Source organism: Tyto alba, unplaced genomic scaffold, assembly GCF_018691265.1.
Source record: "Tyto alba isolate M040663 unplaced genomic scaffold, T.alba_DEE_v4.0 Super-Scaffold_1000006, whole genome shotgun sequence".
NCBI lineage: Eukaryota > Metazoa > Chordata > Aves > Strigiformes > Tytonidae > Tyto > Tyto alba.
In genome coordinates, this window is record NW_024881272.1 from 11,424,909 (window position 1) to 11,452,418 (window position 27,510).

A 27,510-nucleotide genomic window follows, 5' to 3' on the forward strand; every position below is an offset into this window, starting at 1 on the left:
ATAAACTCAGGTACCTAGCTGCAGTGGTACCACTCGTATGTCTCATTATATGCACGCTTATGTACCTTTTTCAGCTGAGGCCCAAGCATATCACTGCTAAACATATCAAGCTGCTGAATCACGGACTGATATAGATTGTCCTGGAGTTTCCCTATGACTTTATTTTCCCCCACTGGACTAGGTATAAAGAAAGGGAAAGAAAGTCTGTCTGGTTATGCACCTGGCATACATTCCTCTAGACATGGAAACAAAGTATCAGAAAGGGAAAAAAGAACATTTTTCAGTGACCCTGACATTTGATACTGATGCAAAAAAAGGAAAGGAATGACAGCATTTGAAGCCAAAAGCATGAATTTTCTTTATATTTCCTATGATTTAATATCTCTCTCCCCCACATACGGCAGATTCCTTTATAGAGACTCTTGTGTATGGGCCAACAGTGCTCCAGCAATGTCTCTGATGACACAGTGGAAAGTTTCTAACCACAGTATCCTTTGCAGCATTTCTAATTTATTTTATTCCCTGTACCCAAAGACGTGCCTTTTCTGATTGAAGAAATTATTGTTTTCATTTTTTTTATGAATAGTGTTGAAAATCTATTTGATGACCAAATGAACTAGAATAGACAGAGAATCAAATTCTTTAGGTTTGTATGAAATCTGTTGGAAAAGCTGGCTTCCAGCTTTCACTGTCGAAACAGATAAAAATATCAGTGACCCTGGACAAACACTCATGGTATCTGTTTAACCAAACTTGTAAATTATTTTTTTTTTCCTGTAATAAATAAGAAGATAGACTCACATAGCATGTTTTGCTTTTAAAGCATTTCATACACATTGCAAGCCAATAATATTCATAGCATCGCTGTGAGGTAGCTTGGTGCAGTTTGCTCACTTTACAAGTATAATTACAAGTATAAAAAAGTGGAAGAGATATCTGATTTCTGGAAGTTTGGGTACACAAATTTGTAGGATTTTGCTTGCTGCACGTATCATAGACAAAATGAGTACTTATGATTGTGACTTACTAATTGGCTGAACAAATGTTTGATTCATACACTCTAGCATGGTAAACAAAGCATACAAAATGTACATGGAATTGTTCAATAAGAATTTGGAAAATCAGGCCTTCCCTCTACAGCCTGTCATCCTTGCTACAAGGGGATCTAGAGGGGGGAAGTACTGCACAGGCCAAATGATAATTCAGGGGTCCTGGCTGCAAGGCTCAATCACTGCACAGTTTGCCACATCAATTCCATTTTCAGACTGGCTCTCTAGCTCTCATCCTGGCCAGCAGAAGCCTGAAAAGCAGTCCAGTTAGAGCATGAACTAACCTGTCTGCCACTTTACCATCAAAGTCTAACCATCACGATGAAGTATATAAAAGAGCATTTGATGCTTTACAGCCCTCTGCAAATTTAAAGAGAAAAAACTCCCTCTGACTTCAAGAGGCTTCAGATCTAGCCCACAGTGGAATAATCTCACTCTATTTTTCAAGAGACTTGAAATATCAAATATCATCTTATTACTCAGGCTTGAGCCTGATCTCACAAAGTGTATGCAGACTTAATCTACTGGGCTACAGCCACAAAGGCTGCCGGTGGCACTGCAGTGCAAGGAGAAGCCACACTGAGCTCAGGCTGCTGTAAATGCTGCACGGTGTCACCGAGGGAGCCGGCGGGCCCCTGCACTTCCTCTGGTGGGTGTGAAGGCAGAACCTGACCCACTCACCACTCAGCTGAAAAATCACCCAGTCACCTACACAGCTGCCCACCTTTATAATAACTTTTGCAGCAAAACACTTGACAGCCGTTTGACATGCTGTGAATACGTATTGTACCTCACAGCCTTAGAGCTGAGCGCAGTACTGTCTATGTATCATAATCCTGGGATATCAATGTTTAACCATGCTGTAAAGCTCTTTACTGAGAAAGTAGTGTATGCTTTCAACTAAATGGCTACAACCCATTTGGACTAGAGCAATAAAACAGTTTTGTCTGACAAACCACCACCAGTGATTTGCTGGTGCTGTTACTCAGAGTGTAGAATCCCAAGCACGTTCAGAAGCCTCCTTTAAGGACCTAATGCTTGCTTGTTTTGCCATCCAAAGAGTGTTTACAGAAGCCAAAACAACCATGCTTGCTGTCCACTGTGCAAAGAGGTGATGACATCAAGAAGACAGGTCACAAGTCTGAGTTTATAGTCATTACACTTATGTTGGTATGGCTTTTCATCCACTCAGTATGATCTTATGACCCCACAACTTTACAACCTTCCACTCTCTGGGCTTCATAGCACCTCTCCGCTCTAGGTTAATCATTTCTCTGCCATTATCTGCCAAGAGTTCTTATCTCTTTTGCTGTCACTTTATAACAGGGTCCTCTTATCAAGCTGTACAAAATCACGTGACAGTGCCAAACCTATCACAAGTTCCAATCCTTCTGATTAGAGACTATCATGAAATGGGATACATGGTTTACAGCAGGTCACTAATGCTGGAAAAAGTACAGAGTCCACTCAAAGACACGCTTGTTACTTTCTGAATTCTTGGATATTTTTTTTTGTTGTTGTTCATCACGCTGACTTTCACTGAAGGTTATTATAGCCTGGGTCTCAAGGCCAGAAAAGTTTACAGGCTGCACTTCTTCTGTACTCAATGCTGTACACCTTGCACCCAAGAGTACTGTATATTTACACCTAATAATGTCTTGTGGTTCCCACACAGCCGTCATACAGGAATCTATAAAACATGGACTTACATCAGTTGGTAAGTAACAGTTTTCTAACTGTTTTAAAGACTCTGCATAAATATACTAGACTCGGGGATGTCCAAACTGAAAAAATCATTACAATTGGGCAAAACAACAAAACTGATGAATTTGCATGTGTATTTAGGCAAAAAAGAACTTTACAATACAATATAAAAATGTAAGAAAACAGCTGATAACTCAGTGAATAACAATTTTCTCCAGAAATAATGCAATTATCAAATATATAATCAGATAATTAATGGTATCTTTATCTATTACAGTTGCTAATAACTGTGGAATTATATGTGTGTGTGTGTGTGTATAAACATTAGCAAAAAATAGATTTAAATTACTTCTGGCCTGACTATTCTTGTTGAAGAGAACCTCAGGAATGTTTTAGGGTCTTTTCTGTAATGCGTCAAAAGCAGATTTTTTTTTATAGCTAAATATTCAGCTATATCATCATTCAGTTTAGGTGGGCTGGATAATAAAAGCTGTTTAAGACTTAAGAGCAGCAAAGAATTGAATACTTCCAGTAGCATATGGAAACAGCACCTGCTCCCCATCAGAAAGCTGGCAGGTGCAAATTGCTCTGGCTCACAGGAGCGAGGGGCTTTGCACAACCGGCTGCCTCAGGCTGCCAGGGCTGTGGCCGAGCCCCAGTGGTTGCCTCTGCCTGCCACCTCCTCGCCCTTCTCCTCGCACTTCCTATCTCAGGTCAACCTATGTCTTACCAGACACTGAGAGTGAAGTGCCTTGCCCTTGGCAGGGCGATAGCATGCCCTGCCCCATCAGCCTGTGCCTGGGTCAGGGCTGGGGCTGAGTGGGGCTGGAAAAGGCTTGCCAAGGGAAACCTTTCCTTCACAGAGCAGAAGGCTCTTTGCAAGCCAGCCCAGTAGCACTGCAGGTTCCACAGTCCAGGGTTTTGCAAGTCTGTGCCTTGGTGCAGCAATTTACAGCAAGGATGAAAGTGGAGAGCCTTGGCCCACGTGTGGGAACCAGGGCTTGCTCTCTTCCTGCCCCCAAAGTGTGTCATCATATGGCAGGCAAGGCATTCATCCTGATGCTGGCTGTGATGTGGGCACCTGGCCATCAAGGGAGGCTTTGGGACATGGAGATGGAGGGCACAGCAACAGCTGCAGGAAATAGCCTCAAACTTAGCTGAAACCTGATCTTGATCTCCTGGGTGGAGCTGCTGCTTCTCCCATGGAAGGGGAGGGCACCCACAGGAAGGACTCCCACCTCAGACCTCACTGTGTCCCAGACAGCTAGCCCCCAGGGACTCCCTTCCCACCCCTTTTACCTGCTCTATACCTCCCGCACCAGAACCCTGCCCAACACTGTAGCGAGGTTTTCTGGCCTGCAAACAGATGGCTGGAGGACTAATGCCCCATGGATCACACCACCAGGCCCACGGCTGCCTGCCTCCCGGCCAGCTGTGCCTGATGCCAGCCCTGCTCTGGGGTGGGCTCCTGCTGTCTCTCCTCAGAGGGAGCCATGTGGTCTCTCTGGCAGCGTTGTCAGGGTATCCCGTCCACAACAGCCAGAGAGCACAGGGCACTCTGGAGCTGTTGGACATGGCTGTGACCAGGGTCAGGCCATACCTAGGCCAGGAGGGCTGATCCAGGCAAACCCATAGAGAATTCAAAGCCAGAGACCCTCTGGTGCTTCTCTACAGGTCTAGGATGCTCCTCCGCACAGCTCTGCCCCCAGAAACACATGGAAAAGGGGGGCAAGTCCAGCTTCCCAACTGGGCCTCACTCTCTTGGGCCTTGCTCTGACTTTTTTTCTTTCTGGCTACCAGGGAAGGAAGGGTGCTGGAGAAGCCTCTGCTCCTCTCAGCCTTCAGCATGAGATAGCAAAATAATAATATACCTCATGTATCTGAAGAGTGGTCTCTCAGATAAGGTTTCTCAGGGTGAAAAGATACAACCCAAGGGGAAGAGAAAATACGACACGCTTATCTGTCATATTTACACCAACTAAGTCCCATTTTCATGGTTTCCAAACAACTGGCAGGTCTGGGTTCCCTAAATTATGTGGCTATGAGAAACAGATTGGTGGAAGACATAAGTTAGCAGAGCACTCTTGTCACCATGCCTCCAAAATGCACTTATACATGTGCTGTATCACAGATATACCAGGACAGATTCGCAAAGCATGGGCCAGAAAAAGCAGATCTAAATCCTGCGAAACTCTCCCAAATCCTGTGTGCTCTGGGTCAGGGGGAGATTTCTGCCCTTGCATGACACAGCCCAGTCAGAGCCCATGATGGCATCACTGAAAAGCGCATCTAACTCAGCATTGTAAATGGATCACCCTTTACCTGTAAGGGTTAAATGTAACCAGCACACCCTGCAGGCCTCTGCTTCGAGGGGGGGAAACCAAATAGGAAGGAGCTGGATTCTGTTCTTATTTGCACTTGGAAAGTAATTCTTTGGAAGAAAAAGCTGTTCTCGCTGAGTGTAAGTACAATCAGTTGCAGGGCCAAGTGCTCTTAAGAGTAAATCCCATTCCTGGACTTTCGCTTTTGCCCAGTCCCCTCCAGTGCCTCCTTTGCTTTTTCCTCTCTGACCAGTGGCAGAGTGGGTGGGCTTGTGAGGGCCTGCCATGGCCTCCACAGCCTCAAACCCGCCAGTCCCTTGGGCCGGGGGCATTTGCTGCTTCCCACCACCAGGGCTGAGAAATGCCCTTGTCAGGGAGCACCTGCTTTGCAAAGATGCACCCAGTGCATTCACCCACCTGATGATAAATTAGTTTTTGGTATAAATCAGTGACGTGTCGCAGCAAGAAGGACCCTGTGTTCTGCCAGCAAGGAGGGCTTCATCCAGCTTCCATGAATGCAAATCAGACTCCACCAATTTAAACAGCAGTGGATCTGTCCCTTGGAGAGCAAACACAACCAGCCTGGAGCTAGAGTGAGTGGGCACTACCTGTTGTTAACACTTGTTTTCAGGTTTACAGTCATATAGTCAGAGGCATCTGGAATTCACAGAAATTTAACAGTACACCCTATCTTACAGATGAAGCGCATCATATGGACTTAAGAAATTTTTTATGGAAGTGCGATGATTTTTTTTCTTTTACCAGATTCTGGGGCAATACAAAGCTACTTGACTAGTTTTATCTTTCCTCTAATCCTCTTGTCTTAGTGTCATCAGGGACACTATGCAATTTTTATAAACATTAGCTATGATTATTTAACAGAAACAACTGTTTCATTAACTTGAAAATATGGTTATATAAAAGGAAAAATAACTACTTGTAGTTTCTTACTGTGAAATTTTTCAGCTTGTATAAGATTTACTGACATCTTAATTTTAATGTATGTCCTCAGGCAATTTACAGTATTGTAATTAATGCTCTTGAATTTGGCAGGGTTTGTTTTTCTATATTATTATTATGCATATATAATGAAACTTAATGTGATTAACAAAGACATCAAATACTATCTTTAAAACTTTGGATTAGGATTTTGGCCAGCAATGATGCAGGCAAAACTTCCACAGGAATGAACAGTTTGGGCTGTTTGGGGACTGCAAGCCATGAGCCATAGGTGATTTTCTTATAACAGTGAACTTTTGCTGTTATTCTTTACTGTTACCAATTTTCTTCCTGTTAAATACTTTTCTCATCATTTTACTGCAACTGAGCTGTCTACAAAAGAGGCAGTATTTCCGTTTACACCTGTTTTTCTCCAGTTAGTCTGATTTTAAATGCCCAAATACGAGGCAAAGTAACAATGATGATGCCTGTGGTCTGCAGTGGGAAACCTCCAATGTTGTCAAACGCCTCCAGCCACTTGTCCATGTGCGTAATTTAAAGGTCAGATCTTAAACTTGTCTTTATATAGGGTGAAAGGGAAGAATTATCTGCAGCAGGAGTTCAGTTTGGCTGCATTGTGGGGAAAACCGTTACAACTTCTTATGCCAGATTATTGTTAATGTCTAGAATTTACTCACATGAGTACATTATATATGTTACAGAGATATGCAACCTTATATCTTAATATATGTTAATACATTCTTATATGCAATGAACAGACATGCCTATGTACACAATCCTTATCAAGATTTCTCAATATAAACTATGCCTAGTTTATGTTCTCATGGTTTGCTTTATGAATTCATGCTTCTGTGCAGAGAAATCTTATAGGAGATTAGTTTAAACTTTTTTTCATGATAAAGATCAGCTATTAAATAAAGTTTCCAAGCTTCAAATCATAATTGGGTAATTGGGGGGAGGGGGGGAAAGCAGACCTAAAACATCTTTTTTTTTTTTTTTTTTTTTTTTTTTTTTTCCCACCAACAGATCAAGGTCAGTTGTCTCAGCAAAAGAAATTTCATTTTTAAGCCTGTCTGTGCAGGATAGAAATCAATTATCTCTTATGATACAGAGACCGGTGATCAGCCCTGACAGGAGCCTTGCTTTATATACAAATATATTTGGAGTTCTATTTCCAGACCAAGCTATAGCCTTTTTAACTAGATGTTCCACACTCGGCTCCGAAAGGGCAGTACAGGCAGAAACAAAATAAAAGTAAATAATGATCAGTATTGGAAAGGGGCGGTGGGTTAGCGGCGGAGGAGCGGTGCGGCGGGACCGGCCGCGGCCTCGCTTCGGCCGGGCACAGCCCTGCCGCGGCTCCCGCCGGCAGCGCGGAGCAGCGCGGAGCAGCGCGGCGAGCAGCGGCCCCGCCTCGGGCGGGCGGGCGGGCGGGCGCGGAGAGGAGCCCCGCTTTTGGATTCGCCTCCCGTGAGGAAGGGGCCGCCGCCAACCCCGCAGCGGGCAGGGGCGAGCGGGGCGAGCACGCCTTCCCGCCGCCCCGTTAGCGGCAACAGGTCCGAGCAGTGGGCGACTAGAAGGCGTTTTCCCAACGGAACTCATGTAATTTATCGGGGGAAAAAAAAAAAAAAAAAATTCTAGCAGAGTTCCTGTTTGCAAAACTGGATCTTTAAGTGTCCTAATGGGAAACGGCAGCCCGGTGGAAAAGGCTGCGGCTCGCTGTCGGTGCTGCTGATGCAGGGAGCCCCCCCGCCGGCTCCCGGCAGGACTCGCCGCCTCCCCGAGGGCGCCCGGGCTGACTCGGCTTTCGCACCTCCCCGGGCCCTCGGCCCGTCCGCGCCGTCCAGTCTGTTCAGCAAAATCTCCGTCGGAAAACTGCCCTGCAGCGAGAACGCGTAACCGTCCCTGCCCACGCCCACGGTCCCGTGGGAGCGGGCTCGCCCCGAGACGGGGCGACGGGCGCGATGGGCACGGCGGGCACGGGGGGCACGGGGGGCACGGGGGGCACGGGGGGCACGGGGGGCACGGGGGGCACGGCGCCCCGGGCCGGAGCAGATGGCGGCAGGACGAGGTGAAGTCTTACGACACCTCAGTGATGACTCACGGGGCAGTAAAAGCGAGGCGGTCACAGCGGCGCTTTCCCACCCGCTCGGCCAGCAACGCTCCGCACGCCGGAGACTCCGGTAGTTTTGCATCACGCTGCTGCCAGGGGTTTATAAGGCAGCCCAGCGTTCCAGTCTGCACCAGTAAGCTTGGCCGGGCTTTAAAAATAGCTTCTCGGTCAATAATTGACTGTTTGGAAACGGTTCTCTATTTCGGACCAGAGAGGATCTACATCTCCGTAAGGCAACTGTGAAAGATTCGCAGCTGAACAAAGGCAAAAGGCTTTGGAAAGCGATCCTCTGTGGTGTGCGTTTTACTACAGAAAGTATTTCAGCCCGGAGCACCCACTCTGTTTTGCTGACAGTGAATCAAAAAAAGATACGGGGGGGAAAAAAAAAAAAAAAGTATATTTTTGTGTTTGTGATGGGAGTTCTTGTTGGTCTTTGTTTTCAGTTCTCTACAGGGGACAGCTTACTTTCTAAAGCCTGAGTTGCAGGCACTACCAGCCTCCACTCAAATGAATCCCTGGGAATTAAAAGGAGTGTTTCCTCAGCAAACTGATGAGAGGAGCCCACTGGCTACGGGGTTTGGAAGGTTTTGAGGTAGTGTAGGGGTGAATTGTTTATGGCAAGGAGCAGAGGGGGAAAGACATAAGATGAAAGGGGAAGAGAGGAGAGGAGAGGAGAGGAGAGGAGAGGAGAGGAGAGGAGAGGAGAGGAGAGGAGAGGAGAGGAGAGGAGAGGAGAGGAGAGGAGAGGAGAGGAGAGGAGAGGAGAGGAGAGGAGAGGAGAGGAGAGGAGAGGAGAGGAGAGGAGAGGAGAGGAGAGGAGAGGAGAGGAGAGGAGAGGAGAGGAGAGGAGAGAAAAATGAAAGAAAATTAAAGGGAGGGGCGGGGGGGAAGAGCAGAACAGAGCCTGCATTGGATAGACTCTCCTGGTGTAAACAGTCTCGTAAAGTTGGGCGTGAGACGTGTGTGAGGTGAAGCAGCAAACTCGCGTTATAAACTTTCCCAGCTGCAGCGAGGTGCTGTGCCAGCCGCACTGCCACACGCTGCTTCCCCCGGGGCACTGCCCGGGGCCGCCCAGCTCCGCGACCGGGGCCGCGCCGGCCTGTGCCCGGGGCTGTGCGGGCTGTGCCGGCCTGTGCCTGGGGCTGCGTGGCTGTGCGGGGACAGGCTGCGTGGCAGCGACTCTCGCCCCGCGCCTGGCTGAAGCTCGGAGCGGCTTCGGGGCTCAGGGCGGCAAACGGGAACGCGCAGCGGGAGAGGAAGGCGGGACAGCATGCGGATTTCTCTCCTCCTTAAATAATTCCCACTAAATCTTTTTGATCGGTTTTGGATTTAGGCTTCCCAGCAGAAAAGTTTCAGTCCTCCGGTTCTTTCTTTCTTTCACATGCTTCTGGGAAGTTTGTCTTGAAATTCCCCTCCCATAAAAGTTCACTTTTGCTAGTTCTCTGGGAAAAGAAACCTCTGACACTTTCCGACACAAAGCTAGAACAGAGCGTGCTATTTGTTGCTCACGGAGCAGACCCTCGGAGTCGGAAATGTCCCTGCTTAGGGAAAAAGGCTTTGAAATTTGCCCAGGTTCTGTGGCCTCTTTGAAGCTGTAAGAAATTGGAACTTTCTTTGAAATATCATCATCACACAGAACTCTCTACCTTGAAAACAAGGAGGTAGAAGAAGCTTCGGATTATTTAAAATTAGACCGTGTTTTTTTAATGTAAATATACATACATTTAAATAGGGAAGTGTAAAATATTCCAAGTCTTGCTCCTCGTACTAATCAAGGCTGTTGGAGGCTCCCCGAGCCATCATCTTTTATAATTATAATTACACGCGTCAATCAAGACCTTCAGGCAAAGTCAGAACAAGGCAGGCAAACTCAGGAGAGAAATCACATTAAAAAAAAAAAAAAAAAAAGTTTGGAGAACTTAGTAAGGAATGGAGAAGAGATTAGAAGAAAGGGTAATTAAGGTTGCTCAAGGCAATCTTGAGAGCTAGAACTCCATGTTAAATTAAATGTAGCCACAAGGGACCAGGTATCATTTATAATATGTACTGGCCTAAACTGTTACTTCGGAGAAATGTGGATGTATAATAACCACTCCAAAGTATTTTCATCCATACCAATAGCTCGCGGAGTGGCTTTGCGATGGACAGTTTGAACTCGCTCCAAACCCTTCCCCGGCAGAATGACATTAAGCCCACGAGTAGGAGGGAAGAGCCCGGGGGCTGGTGCTAGGACCGTGCCCGAGGGCGGGTGTCGGTGGGGGAGAGCCGGCCCGGGCCGCCGCCGCCGCCGCCGGGCCGCGGGTTGCCCGGGGAGGGCCGCAGCCCGCCCGGCCCCGGCTGCGCTCGGGCCGGTTTCGCCCGCCGTGTCCGGACGCGGGGTTTTCTTCCCCGGCTTTCGCCTAATCCGCGGGTGTCTTTCCCGGAGCAACTAATAACGAGAGCGGCGGCACGGAGCGTCCCGGCGGGGCGTCGCCAAGCGGCGTGACCCGCTCGGCGGCGAGCAGGAGGGCAGGCACCGGCTCTTTCCCCGACGGAGCTCGGCGGGCTGCAGGACCCAGGTCCGGCGGTGCCCTGCCGCTGGGTATTAAACTTCCCACGGTCTGCTGGAAATGCAGCCGGAGCTCTGCTCTGACAACGCTTCTCCTTCGGGAAAGGGCTGCCAGGAGGCGAAGCTCCTCTGCCAGCCGCCCCCGGGGTCCCCTGGCCACCCGTCGGGCAGGCTGAAGCGGCCCGGCTGCGGGCTCGCAAGGCGGGAGGGCCCCGGCCCGCAGCCCCTACCCCCTCCCGGCGGGCGCCCGCGGAACGGAGAGGAGCCGCCAGTGCTGAGCCACTCGGGCTCCGCGCAGGGCGACGGGACACGGCGACGCCTGCAAGAGGGGTTGTTGGCAATGAGTGTACCTGGGAAGAACTTCCCAAGGGCCGAGACGGGGTCTCAGCCCGAGCTACTTCTGCCTAGAAACGAGGGCATTCCCTCGGGATGGTTTTCAGCCACCTCGCCTTAGCCATCTTAGCCGCTCCCGCAGTTGACCATGCTGCTGTGCTGAAACCTAGTCGCAGGCGAACAGCTAAACTGTGAAATTTTAACTTCAGAAATAACGTGTTGATATAAATCAAAATCCCGCCTGCTCGCACTCCCGCCCGAAGGGGAATGGGGAAAAGGTGAGAATGGAAGGAGCCCGAGAGGTCTGAGACTCTGCGCGTTGGGTCCATCCCCAAAATGTTAAACCCTGCACAGATAAGGAAAGAAAGAGACATCTTCTGCTCCAATGGTGCCGGTGTTGAGCTGGCTCGGGATCTGCGCTGAATTTAGCAAAGGTCTCTCCTCCCAGTTGCTGGATGCAAAAAGTTTAAACTGCCTAGGAAAGAGCACAGCCGAGTCCGCTCTCTGCAGGTGGAGGGCTTGTCCCACGGCTGGTCACCTTGCGACCGCCACAAGTATTTAATAAGTTACAACCAGGGTCAGTTTTCACAAACTCACTCCCAACCGAAGGGAAATGCTATACCCTGCGCTGGAGCCAGTTCTGCGCCTCACTTTCAATCGGAAGCAATTTTCACCGTCAAATATTTTCAGCTTTTAATATACACAACGGAGATGTACGTGTCAGAGGAGTACGGGCATCCGAGCGCTCGGGCGGGGGGCTCGGATGCTTTCAAAGGTGCAAATGTCTCTCATCCCACACCGCCCAACCTACGCGCCGCAGTGGGAGCGGCGCGGAGCCCTCAGGGCGCTCCCAGTGTGGGATTGGAGGGCAGACCCCCGGCCCCCGCCGCCCCGGGACCCCCCCCAGGGCCCGCGCCACGCGGGGCCGCCCGGCTCCCGCCACTGAGGCACCCGCTTGCGAGAAACGAGTTATTTGGGACAACTTGGAAACGAGTGCCGCTCGCCGCCCCGTGAGCCGGGGAAGGGAGGCTCTTGCTCAAGCTATGGCTCTGCCGGGGCATTGGCTTTTGTGCAAACGATGCAAGTGGCACCGACAGATTTCGCAAGAAGTTTAGGGGAGGGAATCCCAAAAAGCCAGAATAGGTACAGCGAGCTCAAGCGCGGCTCCCGCCCGCTGTTCCCAGGCTCCAGGGCTGCGCGGCAGCAACGTGGCAGCAAGGGCCAGGGGGTCTCCAAGCGCAGGGAGGCCCACCGCCTACCCCCGCCCGCCCGGGGGGCTAAGCGAGGGCCGGGGGTCCCGCGGCCGAAGCTGTCCGGGCAGGGGGATTGCCCTGCCGGCTCCGAGGGAGCTGGAGCCGGGCTGCCCGCTGGCAAGGAGGCACACCGCGGCAGGGAGGGAGGAAGGGCGGGCAGGTGCAGCCCGGCTCGGCGCGGCCGGTGGCCCGTCGGGCTCCGCTGGGGCGGGGAGGGGTGGCTGCAGCCCCGGCCGCCACCCCACAGCCCAGTTTAACAAGTGGGCAGGGGGGGAGTCCGCTGGACAAGCGTGTGTGTTTCTGTGCGTGTGTGTGTGCGCGGGGGGTGTTGCTCATCCCGCCTCTGCCTTATTGGCTGCAAGGGCAGTGTCGGGGGCCCCCTTCGCCGGAGCCCCCCGCGCCCTGCGCCCCCCGGGCTCCGGGAGCGCCTCCCCGCGGGCCCGGGGCTAGAGGTCCCGACTCGGCACCTCCGCACTTGTGGCGGGGGGAAGAGGGGGAGGAGGAGGAGGAGGAGGAGGAGGAGGGAGGAAGGGAGGAGGGGGACGGGGGTGGGAACCCTGTCCAGCAGCACCAGCGGCGGCAGAGCGCTCCTGTGCACTGTGCCGCTCCGCATGGATCGGGGCGCCGGGCTGCCGCCGCGCTGAGCCCCGGGCGCAGCTGCTGCGGGCTCCGGGGGTTCCTCCTTCCTCCCCGGCACCCCCCGATCTTCCTCCTCCTCCTCTCCTCTCCGCCCCCGCTGCCTGCAGCCCGACTACCGCTCCGCGGCTCCGCCAGCCGCGGGCACCCGGCGACGCTTCCCGGCGGCCGGGGCCGCTCGGTGCTCCCGCTACATCAGGGCAAGGGCTGGCGTGGAGCAGAGGGAGGGAAGAGGAGGAGGAGGAGGAGGAGGAGGAAGAGGCAGTGGCCGCGAACGCCCCTTGCTCTAGCTAAATCTGTGCTGCCGTGTCCAGGTGCTGGTGTCGCGGACGGACACGGAGCCCCCAGCCCGGCCCCCAGCCGCCTTGTCATGCTGCCCAAAGTGGAGACGGAGGCCCTGGGACTCGCCCGGTCGAATGGGGAACAGGGGCAGATGCCGGAAAACATGCAAGGTAAGGGGGGAAAGTCACGGCGCTCCCGCTCCGCGCACGCTCGCACACACACACACACACCCGGCAAACCGCCCCTTCGTCCTGCCAAAAAAGTTTACGGCTGCTGCCTGCGAGCTCCGCCGCCGCGCCCCGGCGAGCCCTTGCCTTCGCGGGCCAGCTTTCAGCGGGGCTCGGGTGGGCGCGGGGGGCCGGGGCACCAGGGCCGAGGCGACGGCAAGGCCCCGGCCAGGAGGTGCAACCGCGGCCAGGGAACCGTCCCACATTCTGGCCGGGGGACTGACCCCGGTCGGTCACTGCTCGGGGACACCGGCCCCGACTGCAAATTCGGGGGATTCGGGGGAGGCTCGGCCTCGTCCCCGGTCCGCGCAAAACTGACTCAAAACTTATGGCAGGGGGAGTTAGTTGGGGAAGTCCTGCCGAGCACCCCGTGGACCACATACCGTCCCGAAACGGGGTCCCCAGGACTCCTCCCCGCGGGTGCGGTGCCCGCGGGTAGAGCGCAGGTGGCAGCGGCGGCGGTGCGAAACTTCGCAGCGGAGAGCCCCGACGCCGCGGCGGGTTTGCGCCGTTGCGGGGTACTGGCGAGGGCAGCGGGATGCCCCATCTGGGATGGCGCTGGAAACGCGTCTGTGGGACGGGACGGGGCCATTCCCGGTGCCCCACTCCGGGCCGCGGTGCTGCGCGGAGGGAGCCGGCGGAGACCCCGGCCGATGGGCCGCAAGGGGGGGGGAGGGGGGGCGGCTCCCAGCCTCGGAGCCGGCAGCCCGGTGCGCCGGCACCACCAGCCCCGCTCTGCCCTGCCCTGCGCGCCTCTCCCGGGGCAGAAACTCGCGTCCCGGCTGCTCTTTCGAAATTACCCCCCGCTCCTGCCGGGAGCTTGCTGGGAAGCAGGGGCGGGGTGGGCCAGGGGCCCCGGAGGTGCAGAGGGCGGCCCGCCCGCCCCTTTCCTCGCTCGAGGAGGAGGCTCCGTGCCAGGGCACGGCGCTCGGGAAACCCCTGCTTTCCCACTTGGTTTTTCCTGCGAGGAAGGGGAACTTTGTCCCAGCGCCGGGCCCTGGAGCCGCGGCCGCGGGAGCAGAGGGGAGGGCCGGGCCCTCCTCCTCCTCCGCCTGCAGCCGCCCGTGTCCGCCCCACGACGCTGGCCGGCGGCAATCCCCGGCCGTGCCGAGGTCGCTCCGGCCACGTTTGCCCGGGTGTGTGCCGGCGGGTTAACGCTCCCCGGCAGCTCCCCGAGCGCAGCCCCCCCTTGCCCTGGCGGAGGGGCGCGCAACTCCCGCGCCTCCAGCCAGGCGGCCGACCGGTCCGGGGGCTTCGGGCGGACTCCCACCGCCTCGGTGCCCCCGATCTATGGCAGCCGCGGGGTTACCGGCAAAGAGGCGACATCCTAACTGGCGCCGCTGCGACGTCCGGCGCCTCCCGCCTCGCTCAGGAGCCCTCCGCTGCCGCTGCGCTTGCCGAGCGGGTCTGAGGTTTAGCAGCAGGGAAGGGGAAGGAAACCGGCCCCGCGGTGAGCGGCGGGGTTTCTTTTGGGGAATAATCGGAGCTGCTGACTGGGCTCTTTGTGGGGGGAGCCCGGCTCAAGTGACCACGTTCTGTACCTTCATTCAGCCTGTATATTCCCCCCCCGCCCCCCCCCCCCCCGTTCCCCTCCTGACGGCCGGCTCCTCCCCACCTTTTCCCCGAGTGGCAGAAACTTCGGGCGGCTCCGGCTCGCAGGTTTCCCTCCAGCCCCGGTACCGGGGGGCGCCGGCTAAGGCAGGCCCCCCCCACCAGCACCCCCGGGGACGGCGGTGCCGGCCAGCTATCCCTCTGCCCACCCGCGGCGAGCCGCGCCGGCGGGGGCTAAAAAGCGTCTCCCCCGTCGCCGCGGGCCCGCTGCTGCGAAACCCGGGGGCTGCGGGCACGGGGCGCTCACCCCCTCGGCTGGGGCGGGGGTCACCCCGAGACAACGAGTTTGGGGGCGCGGAGGACGTTGCTTTAAGTTGGTTTTGCAAAAAAAGTAACGCCTTTAACGCGGCGCAAAAGTGCTGGGTCTGTAAGATACAAGTTTAGACTAAGTAAACATCTGCAGACTGATGTTGAAAGAAAACTGTAAAGGAAACGAACTGGGTTACTTTAAATAGACAAATGACACTTACTCTTTTCATCCTACTTGTCTAAAGCTTGCCCCTGATAATTTTCGGCTTTAAAATAATTCATTTAGTTTGCGATTCCATAAACACTCTGTAAATGCAAATATTCAGAACATAAAACTGAGGAGCTGATGGGGTTTGCTTCACTCGCTAAGCATGCAGATTTGCTGTTGATGAAAAGTTGCATGTCTCAATGCAAGCTGTGTTTTTAAAATTAAAACTTTTTTTTTCCTCCATTTTGGAGTGGTATGTGTGTTAAAGTGAGCTTTCTCTCTAGATGAGAACAGTTTCAGAAAATTTGAGTTATTAATGTAAATTCTAACTGAATGTGCTATTTCTCCTTTCCACAGTGTCTCAGTTTAAAATGGTGAATTACTCTTATGACGAAGACCTTGAGGAACTGTGTCCAGTCTGTGGAGATAAAGTGTCTGGGTACCATTATGGACTTCTCACTTGTGAAAGCTGCAAGGTTCTGTACTAATTACTTCATACAAACACAAGTACAGCAAAAAAAAAAAAAAAAAAAAGTTTCAAATATAAGCAGAAAAAATTATAATTAAAGAAAACAGATGTGAAGTAATTTGGCTTATTTCTGATATGTTTCTTTTTACATTCATGTAAAAAAAATTAACCACCAAAAGCTTTAGGATTCAGAAGCCTCTTGCAGAGATCTCATCTGCAGAAATGGAAACAACTTGGACTGTTTTGCATTGTAGTTTTGTCACTGCTTTTAAGTATTTTGCTGTTGTGATGTAGTTCTAGAACAACTTTCATTCCTAATTGCCCTAAATATTGATTTTCATTGATTTTTATATATTCAGAGTATTTCTGTTCCTGGAGGATAAAGTAGGAAAAGTATCCCCAATACAGATCCGCTTTGCAAAATCTAATGCAGCTTTAAGATTTTTTCATCCTTCAATATTACATATATATTTCTGTGACTATAATGACTGTACACTTTTTGCGTACAGACTATAACTGTCAGAGCTCACTTGACACACAAAGTCAAGTAACATATGATTTGGTTTTGATTACTCATTAATTTTGAGAATAAAATATTTTAAATACAATTTATCATATTGGAAGTTAAATGTATCTTCATGGTTCTATAATACTGAAAGGGTTTAAAATAATTACACATTTATGACATGTAAAATTTGTCATGTCAAATTTTTTTAAAGTTCTTTACGGTTACTTAAGTAATGCACTGTAAAGGAAACTCCTTTGCCAGAACATTGCAATTTAAAACATTTAGTTGCATGGAAAAATTAATTTAGCACATTATATTTTAACTTTAAAATAATCAATGAGAAATGAACAAGCACTTATTATGCCTTTAGCATGTACCACTGGGATGTACAGTAGCCAGAGGTACTCTGTATTTCTGTTATCTTTGCAATGGTGTGTCCCTATTCACCTCATGTAAAAATAGTTTAAAGGGAAGACTTTAGTAATTTTTGCAATGATTCAAGAATACAAAAGGAACTGGTCAGCCTCACTGTTTCTGCTACCACTGTTGGGAGCACAGGAGACTAGAGCTAGTCGTACCAAGCTTTGACATAACTCTATAAAACAAAGCACCAACACAAGAAAACCTCCTCTGCAGTCTGGTGGTTTTCTCCTGGGTACATCTCACTGTAATTTAAAATAAACTATTCAACTTCATAAGTGCTTAAGTGGTGTCTGAAAACATATGTTACAATGATGTCCATAAAATAAAATGCTGAAACATGATATTCAGGCAAAACAGGCTAACTTTTGTATCTATTATACAGGGATTCTTTAAGCGAACAGTCCAGAATAACAAAAGGTACACATGTATAGAAAATCAGAATTGCCAGATTGACAAAACACAGAGAAAACGATGCCCTTACTGTCGATTTCAAAAATGTCTAAGTGTTGGAATGAAATTGGAAGGTAAGAGCTATAGTCTTGCTGATATTGTTAACCATCCTTATAGATTAATATTGAAAATTATAGGATTACATATGTTATTACATGTTATTTTATTTTAAAAAGCTACATATTTATCATGGTTTTGAAATTATAGTAAAAGGTGACTTTGTATGCTCAATGAAATTGTTGTTTTATAAAAAAAAAAATCTAATGAGTAAATGGTAAATCACTAACTGGCCAAAACCATAATCCATTTTTTTCATATATGTATATAATTTGATATTTCAGTATTTTAGAGTTTGCAAATGAATCGATCTAGGTAGAATAGTTTTGCAGCTTTTAAAAAAGACTTTATTTAGATTAAACATAAAATATGTAAGAAGTGTCCAGATTAGAAAAAAAAATAGTCATTGCTATGGGAACTGATCTGATTTTCTTTATATTTTATCTAGGGTTGCTTTTTTTATATATAATCTTCTGACAATAAGGCAGAAAACAGAGAAACAGATAAAACAAGGGTTCTTCTCACAGTGACTTGCCTTTGGGATTAAGGAACCAAATTATCTCTAAAGTTGTGTCCTATATTTTTATGATACTACACCTGAGATGCTGTTACAAATGAAAGAGAATAAGGCATTTTGAAGCATACTTATTGACTCCATTTCAATTTCTCATGTACAGAGAACAATGAAAAGTGTACAATACCCATTGAGATAACTGAATGCAAAATTATCAACTCGAATTTGAGAATCATACACAGTTCATTCTACCTTTGATATATAAAATATTAGCATTCAGATTTCACAGCAGATGACAATTCTGCTTGACCAAGGAGAAGCTCCTAAATTCCTTATTCTTATAATTGTACTGAAATGGCATTCACCCTAGACGCTTAACCATCAGGCCAAGGAGGGAAACCATAAAGCATTAAGGGAGCCATAAAGGATAAGACCCAATCACCTGAATCTGACAAAGGAAAGCTGTTGATATAAATGAAGTTAAAGAGAAAAATCAGCCTCCTGCAGTTTGATGGATTCAATGCTATTCTATTTGCCCACAAAACTGAGCTAGCACTGACACATTGAGCTAAACATCCTGAATCTCTGCATGTTCTTCCAAATTCAAAGAGTGCAGTAACAGGACATTCGGAATCTTCTCATTGTTGATGCTAAGAATAAGAGTAAAATCCATTTATCTGCTCCTACTTTTAACTCCTCTTAGTTGCTAATGATACAGGACCAAATTTTGTCTTTTGTGATTACATGCAGTTCCCCCTAATTTCAACAGGAGTTCCCCAAAGCATTTGCTAATCCAGTTTGGCTCACAGGTTTTTAATTGTAGAATACCTGGAAGGATGCTATGTATACAGATTTAAAGTTAATTACATTTACCAGTATGGAGATTTAATTATTTTAATTTCCTGCAATTTACTCAAAATCAACATTCAACAACAATATTAGCAGCAGCATTTTTTACTACAAATTTAAGCAACGTGTCTGTAGTTTTAAATATACTCTAGAAAAATGCACTTTAGCTTCCTTATCCACACATCCATACAACTTCTTTTCCTTTGTTTAGAAAAATGGAAGAACATGTGCTTCCATAATTGTAAATACTTGTGACATTTGTATGTGTATTTCCCTGATAGTGATATATATGGCCTTAAAGTCTAGTTCATAAATTACTATGGACCAAAAAAATCATTAAACGTTAAAGTCCTTATGATAATGTACAGTATTATGTGTAGCTAGCATTCGTAATAAATTTTTAATGTTCTACTAATCCCTAAGATAAAAAGCTCAAGAACTTAACCTCCAGCAATCTCAGCAGTCTCAACTTGTCACCAGGCTGTCAGAGGTTCCTCTTTCAATCTAATTGCCGTTGGGCAAGGTGGGCTTGGTGAGAGCTCCTTGCTAGTCCATTACATATATACCATGGTGACAGACACTGCTGTGACAGAGACCACCAGTATGACTCCCAAGGCAGCTGTTGAGGTGGATTTGTTTTAATTATTTCTAATTCCAGAGATATTACAAGCCAGAACAGTGTCGATAGTTTCTGTTTCACTTCCACCTTCTGTGTGGAAGGCAGCAAGCTGACAGCTTTCTCTCTGCACATTCCAACTACAGCTAAACATTTCTGTAGAGCTGTTCAGCTAACTAGAAATCACTGAAAGTTTTACACCAACCTGAACAGAATCATCAAAAGGAAATATTTCCTTTTTGCCAAGAAAAACGTATTCCCTTCTGTGACTACTGAACATTTTGCAATTTACGTTTCAGATGTTTTGTTGCGGTGGAAGGCAGTAATGGAATGATTATAATGAGACAATGTGGTCTGCTGGATACGTCTCAGACAAATTCTGGACATCAGCCTTTGTTTCTTAATGACATAGTAGCTTGACATAAAACCAAATATACATTGAGATCTCCACATGATCCCATAGCAGGTGTGAAATTCCTGTAGCCAACCATTGTGTTTGTCCCTGTGTCCTAATCAATGTAAAGAGAAGTCCTTCTATGTTAGTAATATATGCATGTGATACTTAAATTACCAGGAAAAAAAAAAAAAAAAGTGACATTTGTTAAATCAAAATAAATCTTTTTCTTTAGGAATAAAAAGTACAACTTTGAATTTGAAAACCAAACCAAAACAAAGGAGTTACATTTTTACATTTCTGCCCTGTCCTAATTTATGTTTCATTAAAGAATGTTGATTCCAAGTTTTAATTACAATTTACTTTCTCCTCTCCCCTGACAGCTGTGCGAGCTGACCGAATGCGTGGCGGTCGAAACAAGTTTGGACCAATGTACAAGAGAGACAGGGCACTGAAGCAGCAGAAGAAAGCTCTCATCCGAGCAAATGGACTTAAACTGGAAGCCATGACTCAGGTGATCCAAGCAATGCCAACTGACCTGACAATATCCTCTGCAATCCAGAACATCCATTCTGCCTCCAAAGGCCTACCTCTGAACCATACTGCCTTGCCTCCTACAGACTATGACAGAAGTCCCTTTGTAACATCTCCAATTAGTATGACAATGCCGCCCCATGGCAGTTTGCAAGGTTACCAAACCTATGGACATTTTCCAAGCCGTGCTATCAAGTCTGAGTACCCTGACCCTTACACTAGTTCACCAGAGTCAATAATGGGCTACTCATACATGGATAGTTATCAAACAAGCTCACCAGCAAGTATTCCACATCTGATATTGGAACTCCTGAAATGTGAGCCAGATGAGCCACAGGTCCAAGCTAAGATCATGGCATATCTGCAGCAAGAACAAGCCAACAGAAGCAAACATGAGAAGCTCAACACATTTGGGCTTATGTGTAAAATGGCAGACCAAACCCTCTTCTCCATTGTTGAGTGGGCTAGGAGTAGCATCTTTTTTAGAGAACTTAAGGTAGGTAACAATTTTACATTGTATTATCATTCAATCAAGAGAAAAATACCATTTGTTACAATGTTGTACTTCAAGTGAGAAAGCATGGAGTTTTGTTTTTTGGGGGGGTTTGGTTTGTTTTTTTGTTTTTGTTTGTTTGCTTTTGTTTTTTTTTTTGTTTTTGTTTTTGTTTTTTTTTTTACCCTGGCATCTCATTCTTTATTTATTTGGCTTGAAGTAGGCAGACTATTATGAGGAGAAACTTGTAGTTGTCTTCCACCTGAGCCTGTAATTAGCTGTAGCAAAAAGATTTAAGTTTCAGTTCAGCTCTTCTGTACTTTACTATTCATCTCAACTGTCATTAACCTCCATAAGGCCTCGCATAAATTTTATTCCTTCACTGTCAGTATTGCTTACTGACTGGCTTGTATTCAGAGTTGTAAGCATGCCTGTTACTTCGTTCTACGTTCATTTATGTAATTATTTTATTACCTCATTTAATATATGGGGGAATGCTATTTCTGTCCATCTCTGTACACTCCTTATATAAGCCCATTTTTGGAATATTCACTTTCTCACTGGGATATTATTTGGTGCATTCTTGTGTGGGTAGCTAACCATGTAGGCTGAATCCTAAGCAGGGTATACACAGAATAGAAAGCAAGGAGGAAGAAGATACCTTAAGGACTCCTTTTGGTTTTCATCACCACCAATACATGGGAGATTCGTTTAATCTACGCTGGCTACAATGACCTCTAGGCTCTTAATTTTGTTGGAGCACCCAATAAATCCACATGCACAGTTCTCTGGTGGCCAGAATTTCCCCCATTTACATTTCTCGGACTTTTTGTTATGGCAGTTTTGTGGTCTGCTGTGGTCAGGTCTGAAATTTTAAGCCAGAAATTTGGGATCAGACAATAGAGATAAACTACGGGTTTTAACCACTCTCTTGATACAGAAATTATCTCTGGAATTAATAAAAGATCATCTGTCTCAAAGAAACCCCTCAGGATGATGAACTCAAAGCACAATTGAATTTCCCTATTATATTTCTATTTACTGAATCTTTGTCTGCTACAGAGAGATGTTCTTGCCACAACTTTTTGCTGCTGAAATCTGTAAAGTTTTGTGATTAACTATAATTTCTTGCTGACTACAGTCAAGCTAAGGGAAAATAATACAATATCCAAATACAACAATTACTGTAGATGTTCACTGAGAACTGAATGTACATGAATCAAGAGCACAGAGGGAGATCCCATTAAAAAGCTGCAGTCAGGATGTTTGCCACCACAGTATTTCTATCATAACCATAATGATATGGACACATGAAATAAAGCCTAATTACAAGAAAAGCAAGCTGTATATGTTGCATATACAACTCCAGCTTCCCTCTAATTTTTCATGAGAATGGTTGCATGAACCATTAAAAACTCAGTCTATATAAAAAAGAAAGGAGGAAGTTTACTCAGAGGGGAAACAGAAAATGGATTAGAGAGAAAAAGACTGTCACACCTTTGTTTGCTAAATTGTGTACAATTTTATAGTAAGCTGTAAGCCATGCTACCCATTTTAAATAATTTAAAAATTAAAATTGTAAGCATGTTACATTTCTAGTAGACGGTGTCCTAAATATCAGGGACCAGATCTTTCGACTCATACAATGAAGATTACTTTAGTCTGGAGTAACCATGTTAAAAATCACTGAGACTTGGAGAACTACTCTTTAGTGTAAGAATTTTGAAGTTAAGATCTGCCTTAAAATTCCAGTTATGATTAAAGTGAGAATATGAAAATATATTCAAGCAACATTTACTTTTTATGGCTTCATGGCTTAATCAATAGGCAGATTTTATAAGCATTCAACATGTTATACTGGGAATAGTTTCAGAGATGGTCTTTACACACATGTGTTTACTAGTATGAACACAAAAGTTGCAGGAATTTGTTTCATGAAAATGCTGACCAACTTCTCCTGGCTCTGGACATATATGTGCACTACCATGTATATACACACTTCTGGAAATACATATATTCTAGAAATTCATTACATATAGCCTTTGGCTAGTGAACTGACTTTCACACATTTTTAGAAGGCATTGGTTTCATCTTAGTATTTGTACCCTTTACATCTTAGAAATTTAGCCTTCAGGCAGTTTCATACCTTCTGACATATTCAGATTCCCACCCCACCCCTTTTTTTTTTTTTTTTTTTATTCCTCATTTCAATTGGACAAGATCAGTTAAAACTGCACATCATCTCAGAAAAACAGACTTGGAAATCCCTTCACATCCAATATTTAGGGACCAGATTACATGCAATGCTAAGAACTTTAACCTTCTAAACTTCAAAAAAGTGAGGTGCTCAAAACATGTTTAGATCAGACTGCACACTGTAAACAGCACCAGGTAACACCATCTTTCTTTGCAGCTGAGAGGAGAGGAGCAGAATTAAACAAAGGGTTTCCAAACCTTTGCTGAACACAGCTCTCTTCTATCCCATCCATGGTTTCGGTCTCTTCTGATAAAGGTAGCAAAAGCAACTGTTTCAGATTGCTCCACAGAATATGAATACCTAGGGGGGAAATAAAACAAAAGAAGACCTAAGGATATGACAGAGTTTTTAAATGCACAAGGAAGAGGCAATTATGATAAAGATCCAATTAGACTTTCAGAAGAGCTAACTTTGTTCTCTACCTATACACAGCTGAGAACTTTGCTTGAGAAGGTATTTTCTTATTCCTACTTGTTTAAATTTAACAACTGAATTTTGAGATGTCTTTCAGATAATAGGTACATTAGCAGATCTCTGGGACTAAAGTTTTAAATTACTCGAATAATTAAACAGTAAAAAAGTATAAGAGAGATTAGTATGAAATCCATCATGATTTTGTCATAAGTCATGCCTTGCACAACTGGCTGTGAGTTATTAAGCAGCATGTGTGCAATTCTTTACTGTATCCTTTCACTTCATTCTATATTTAGTCTTACACCTTTGTCTCTTCAGTTCATATAAAACGGCAAACATTTTCATTTCTGCTACACCTAGAGAAGGACATAAAAACAATGCCATCCCAGTCCATCAGTGGTTTAGACTGCATTTACCCTAAAGAAAAAAAACACCAGTGAACTACATTTCTTAAGTTTTCTCTTTTTCCATTTATCTGAAAATTAATTTTTTTTTTAAAAGATAACTCAAGTGATAGCAAACATGTTTTAAAACTTTATTTCATTAAGGTTTTATCAGATTATGCTTAACAGAATTGTCTCACTTGTTGCTCTACACATTTTCAACACGTCTTTTGGAATGTTATATGTGTTAGCATGTAAAAGGTAAAAATATTGACTGGGCACAGCATGCACTGCCTTTTACAGGATTTGACGTGTATATGAAAGTATGTAATTTAAGGTTAATGTTCATACTTGCTAAGGAGCAGATCCTACAATCTTCATGTTGGATATCAGAAACTAGTGGAAATATTAATGAAGCAACCTACTCAGGATTAATAATGTCAGAGAAAGATCCAAAGCAGCCAGTTGCAATCCAGTGACTGAATTTAACACCTGCTAAAATATCAAACATACCTATCTGCCTTGTGAAGTCAGAAAACTTTGTAATTAGTTATTACATCATAAATTCTGGGTTTTGACGTCACATATTACTTTCTTATTCATAACAAGAAATGTTTCTGTATAGTTCTTTATACACAGATTAAATAAGAATAGGGAGATAACCTCCCAGTAGACTCATGATGAAACTAACAGTAATAGTAAAGAAGGCCTTTGTTTGCTATTCTGAAGCTGTTGAAAGCTCAGTAAATATAAAAGTAAGATATATCCATCTTATCCTCAACTAAGAAAACTCAGGAATGCCCTGGGGATGCTAGATTTGTAGCCAGCTGTCTTAGTCAGGTGAAAGGTCTTTGTGCAAAGCTAAAAAGAAAATATTGCATGAGTTTCTAGAGTCCAAAGGTTACCTGGCCCCAAGAAAGGATGCAGACAGTTCCACTGGACTGGTCTTTCTTCACCAGCCCGCATCAGGGAAAATTCAACTTTTTCCAAAGCTAAGTATTCCTGAACCCATAAAAGAAAGCAGCCTCTGATTGGGGCAGGAAGAAAACAGGACCTGCACTGTAGAACAGTCCTCGGGATACTTTCTCCTGGCTGAGGAACAGAAAATTAACTAAATGTTGACAGTTACAAAAAAGGCACAGAAGGACTTGTGACTCACAAAAAAATATTACCTTGACTTATTTGGCTATTTTAGTGAGGATGTCATAGGTCAAAGTACTATGTGAGCACAAACCTGTTTAGTGAATGATTGCAGGAAGAACTGGTGTACTTCATGTTAAAGAAACTCATCCTAGAACTATTCACTGAGTCTGCAAATTTAGGCCATTCATTGATGTCAGACTGTATCAGTTCTGGGACAGATTTCTTGCTGTAAGTAAAAATTTGTCCATGCTTACACTAACTACAAATGTGGCCTTCAAAGAAACATTGGTTTAATTATGTATCTCAAAAGAACCCTATCTATAGAACTTCTACTATACATGGTAACACAGATGTTTTAGCAGCTAATAAGCCAACAGAGGCCTAGTTTTGTATTACATATTCCCCATAAACACAACTAGATTAGCAGAGTTTCAAATTATATCTTAAAGCGGTGCAAATTTAGTGTGACTAGGATTAACAGAACTCCTGGAGTCTTAGTTTTTCTGTAAAATGTATTTAGACAGATATAGTAATATATCATTATCTTTAATTTCAAATTTCAGTTTTTAGTAATTATCAAGAACTGCATAGAAAATAAGGAATTACAGTACAGAAGTCCAATTATTAGGCTGAATTAACATAGAATAGGAAAAAAACCCAGAGGTTTTGGTTTGGGCTTTTTTGAGGAAAAAATATCAGCAGTGGAATACCTTAAAAGATCTTCTTTAACATGATGAAGAGTTGATATATTATTTAGACTTAAGTAATCAAAGGCAATTTGTTAATTTGAAGTGCTTTGGACTTTGTAATATGCATTTATCAGGACAGGAAACGTAACTAACATAGCTGATGAAACAAAACTTCTGCAGTGTTCTTTCAATCAGGGAAGCTGCCAGTAACCTTAATATCAGTAATCAGATCAGTTAATATGTTGTCATGTGCAGCTGTTGATTTTTAGTCTGGTTTTAAGTGTGTCTGGATCTGCAAAAAATATTTCTCAAATATTTAAAAAATGTTGGGGAAAGAGAAAAGTATTTATTTTACACAAATAATTCTTTGCTTTAGAATCACTAATTTAATTTCACGAATAGTAAAATCATTGCTATAGAAAGAAGCCTCAGCAGAGAAACCAGAGTTTAGTGAGGCATGGGATTATACCTGCCACATAGCCGAACCATGTAATGGAACACTCTGTTGAGAAGTTAACTTCATGATCTTCTGGCATTCCTCTGAACAAAAGATGTGACTAAATGCTGGATTTCATCATGTGGGCATGTCATTTTGCAGCCTTTCTGAACAGTTTGTTCAATGCTAAGCCTCTGGCACTTTTTCTAGGGGTAAGAAAGATGACATTCTCCTATGCCCTTTCACATCCAAGCTGGATACCTTAGTTTCACTCTGCTGTATGGTGTTAACACCTCTAACAGCAGGAGACTTGAGTTCAGTATCTCTTGATTTAGTAATTTTTCCATCTCACACCCAATATTCAGTATCATGCTGAGGCTGAGAAACATGCTTCATGTAGGTGTTCTTTGGAAACACTGTCACTTCTACACTTGAGTGGATCTACAGTCACCAGTTCACCGTAGCAGACTTACCCAGGTTCCCATGAATAGCCATGATGCAATAACAATGTTTAGTTACTTATTATTAGAGAGTATTTGAGCAAGTGACAATTCCAAATGTTGTCCAGCCCATCCTAATGCTAGTGACAAACAGAGATAGGATAGGCTGTAGTATGGATGGGGGGGAATCCCATAGCTACAGCCATTCGTGCCCCATGGCCTGGAGCAGATACTGCAGCCTTGATGGGAGGGAAGAAGCCACACTTGCATGTTCATCTGTGAATTGGAGGCATCTGTTCCACAAAACAGAAGTTTAACATTACAGTTTAATTTTTTACTTCAAAGTGTAAGTTTCCAATTTAAGTTTGACAATTGTCAGCAGTGACAATAGAAAGATTACTTGGGTGCATTACCAAATAAATATATATATCATTGCTGTAGGACAAGATGAAAAAAAAGTGCTTTTTAGATCTTGCATGTTATGACTATTCCAAAACAAATTCTAATAGTGACTGCAGTACTGGCTAAGAAACTGAACAATGAATGCTCAGTTTATGTTAACATAATCCAGACCACTATTTTTAAGTGTTATTTTCTAATGTGAGGATTTACTCTTTTTGCCAAATGATAGAGAGCTTTGCACATTAAAAATTAAACAATTCTAGTCTCCTGGAAAATCATAGTTTTGTTTCCTGGTTTTACTTAAGAAAGTCAGTTTTCTTAGTAGAATGACAGCTCTTCACTTGCAAAGAACTCATTTTTTTTGAGATTTCTGCCACAACAAAGGCCGTTTCCCCTCCTGAAAATTATAACATTTCTTACAACTAGGCAGTAAATCTTGCTACAGGAAGAGAACATGTTTCATTCAGATCCAGAGTTTTTGTACAATACCTGTATCATTCAGATCCAGCATTTGTGTACAATACCTTATGATACTTCTGTTCTAT

General features: G+C 45.7%; 1 protein-coding gene across 1 annotated transcript in view; it reads left to right on the forward strand.

The window, feature by feature from the left end:
- The first annotated feature begins 2,693 nt into the window (after nt 1-2,693).
- The window catches only part of NR5A2 (nuclear receptor subfamily 5 group A member 2), a 99,637-nt gene continuing 74,820 nt past the window's right edge, over nt 2,694-27,510 (forward strand). Inside the window, exons 1-5 of the mRNA XM_033000809.2 lie at nt 2,694-2,766; nt 13,232-13,369; nt 15,852-15,970; nt 17,277-17,418; nt 20,158-20,804. Coding sequence (XP_032856700.2) covers nt 2,703-2,766; nt 13,232-13,369; nt 15,852-15,970; nt 17,277-17,418; nt 20,158-20,804 — 1,110 coding nt within the window. The 5' untranslated portion in view covers nt 2,694-2,702. The remainder of the gene's footprint in view (nt 2,767-13,231; nt 13,370-15,851; nt 15,971-17,276; nt 17,419-20,157; nt 20,805-27,510) is intronic.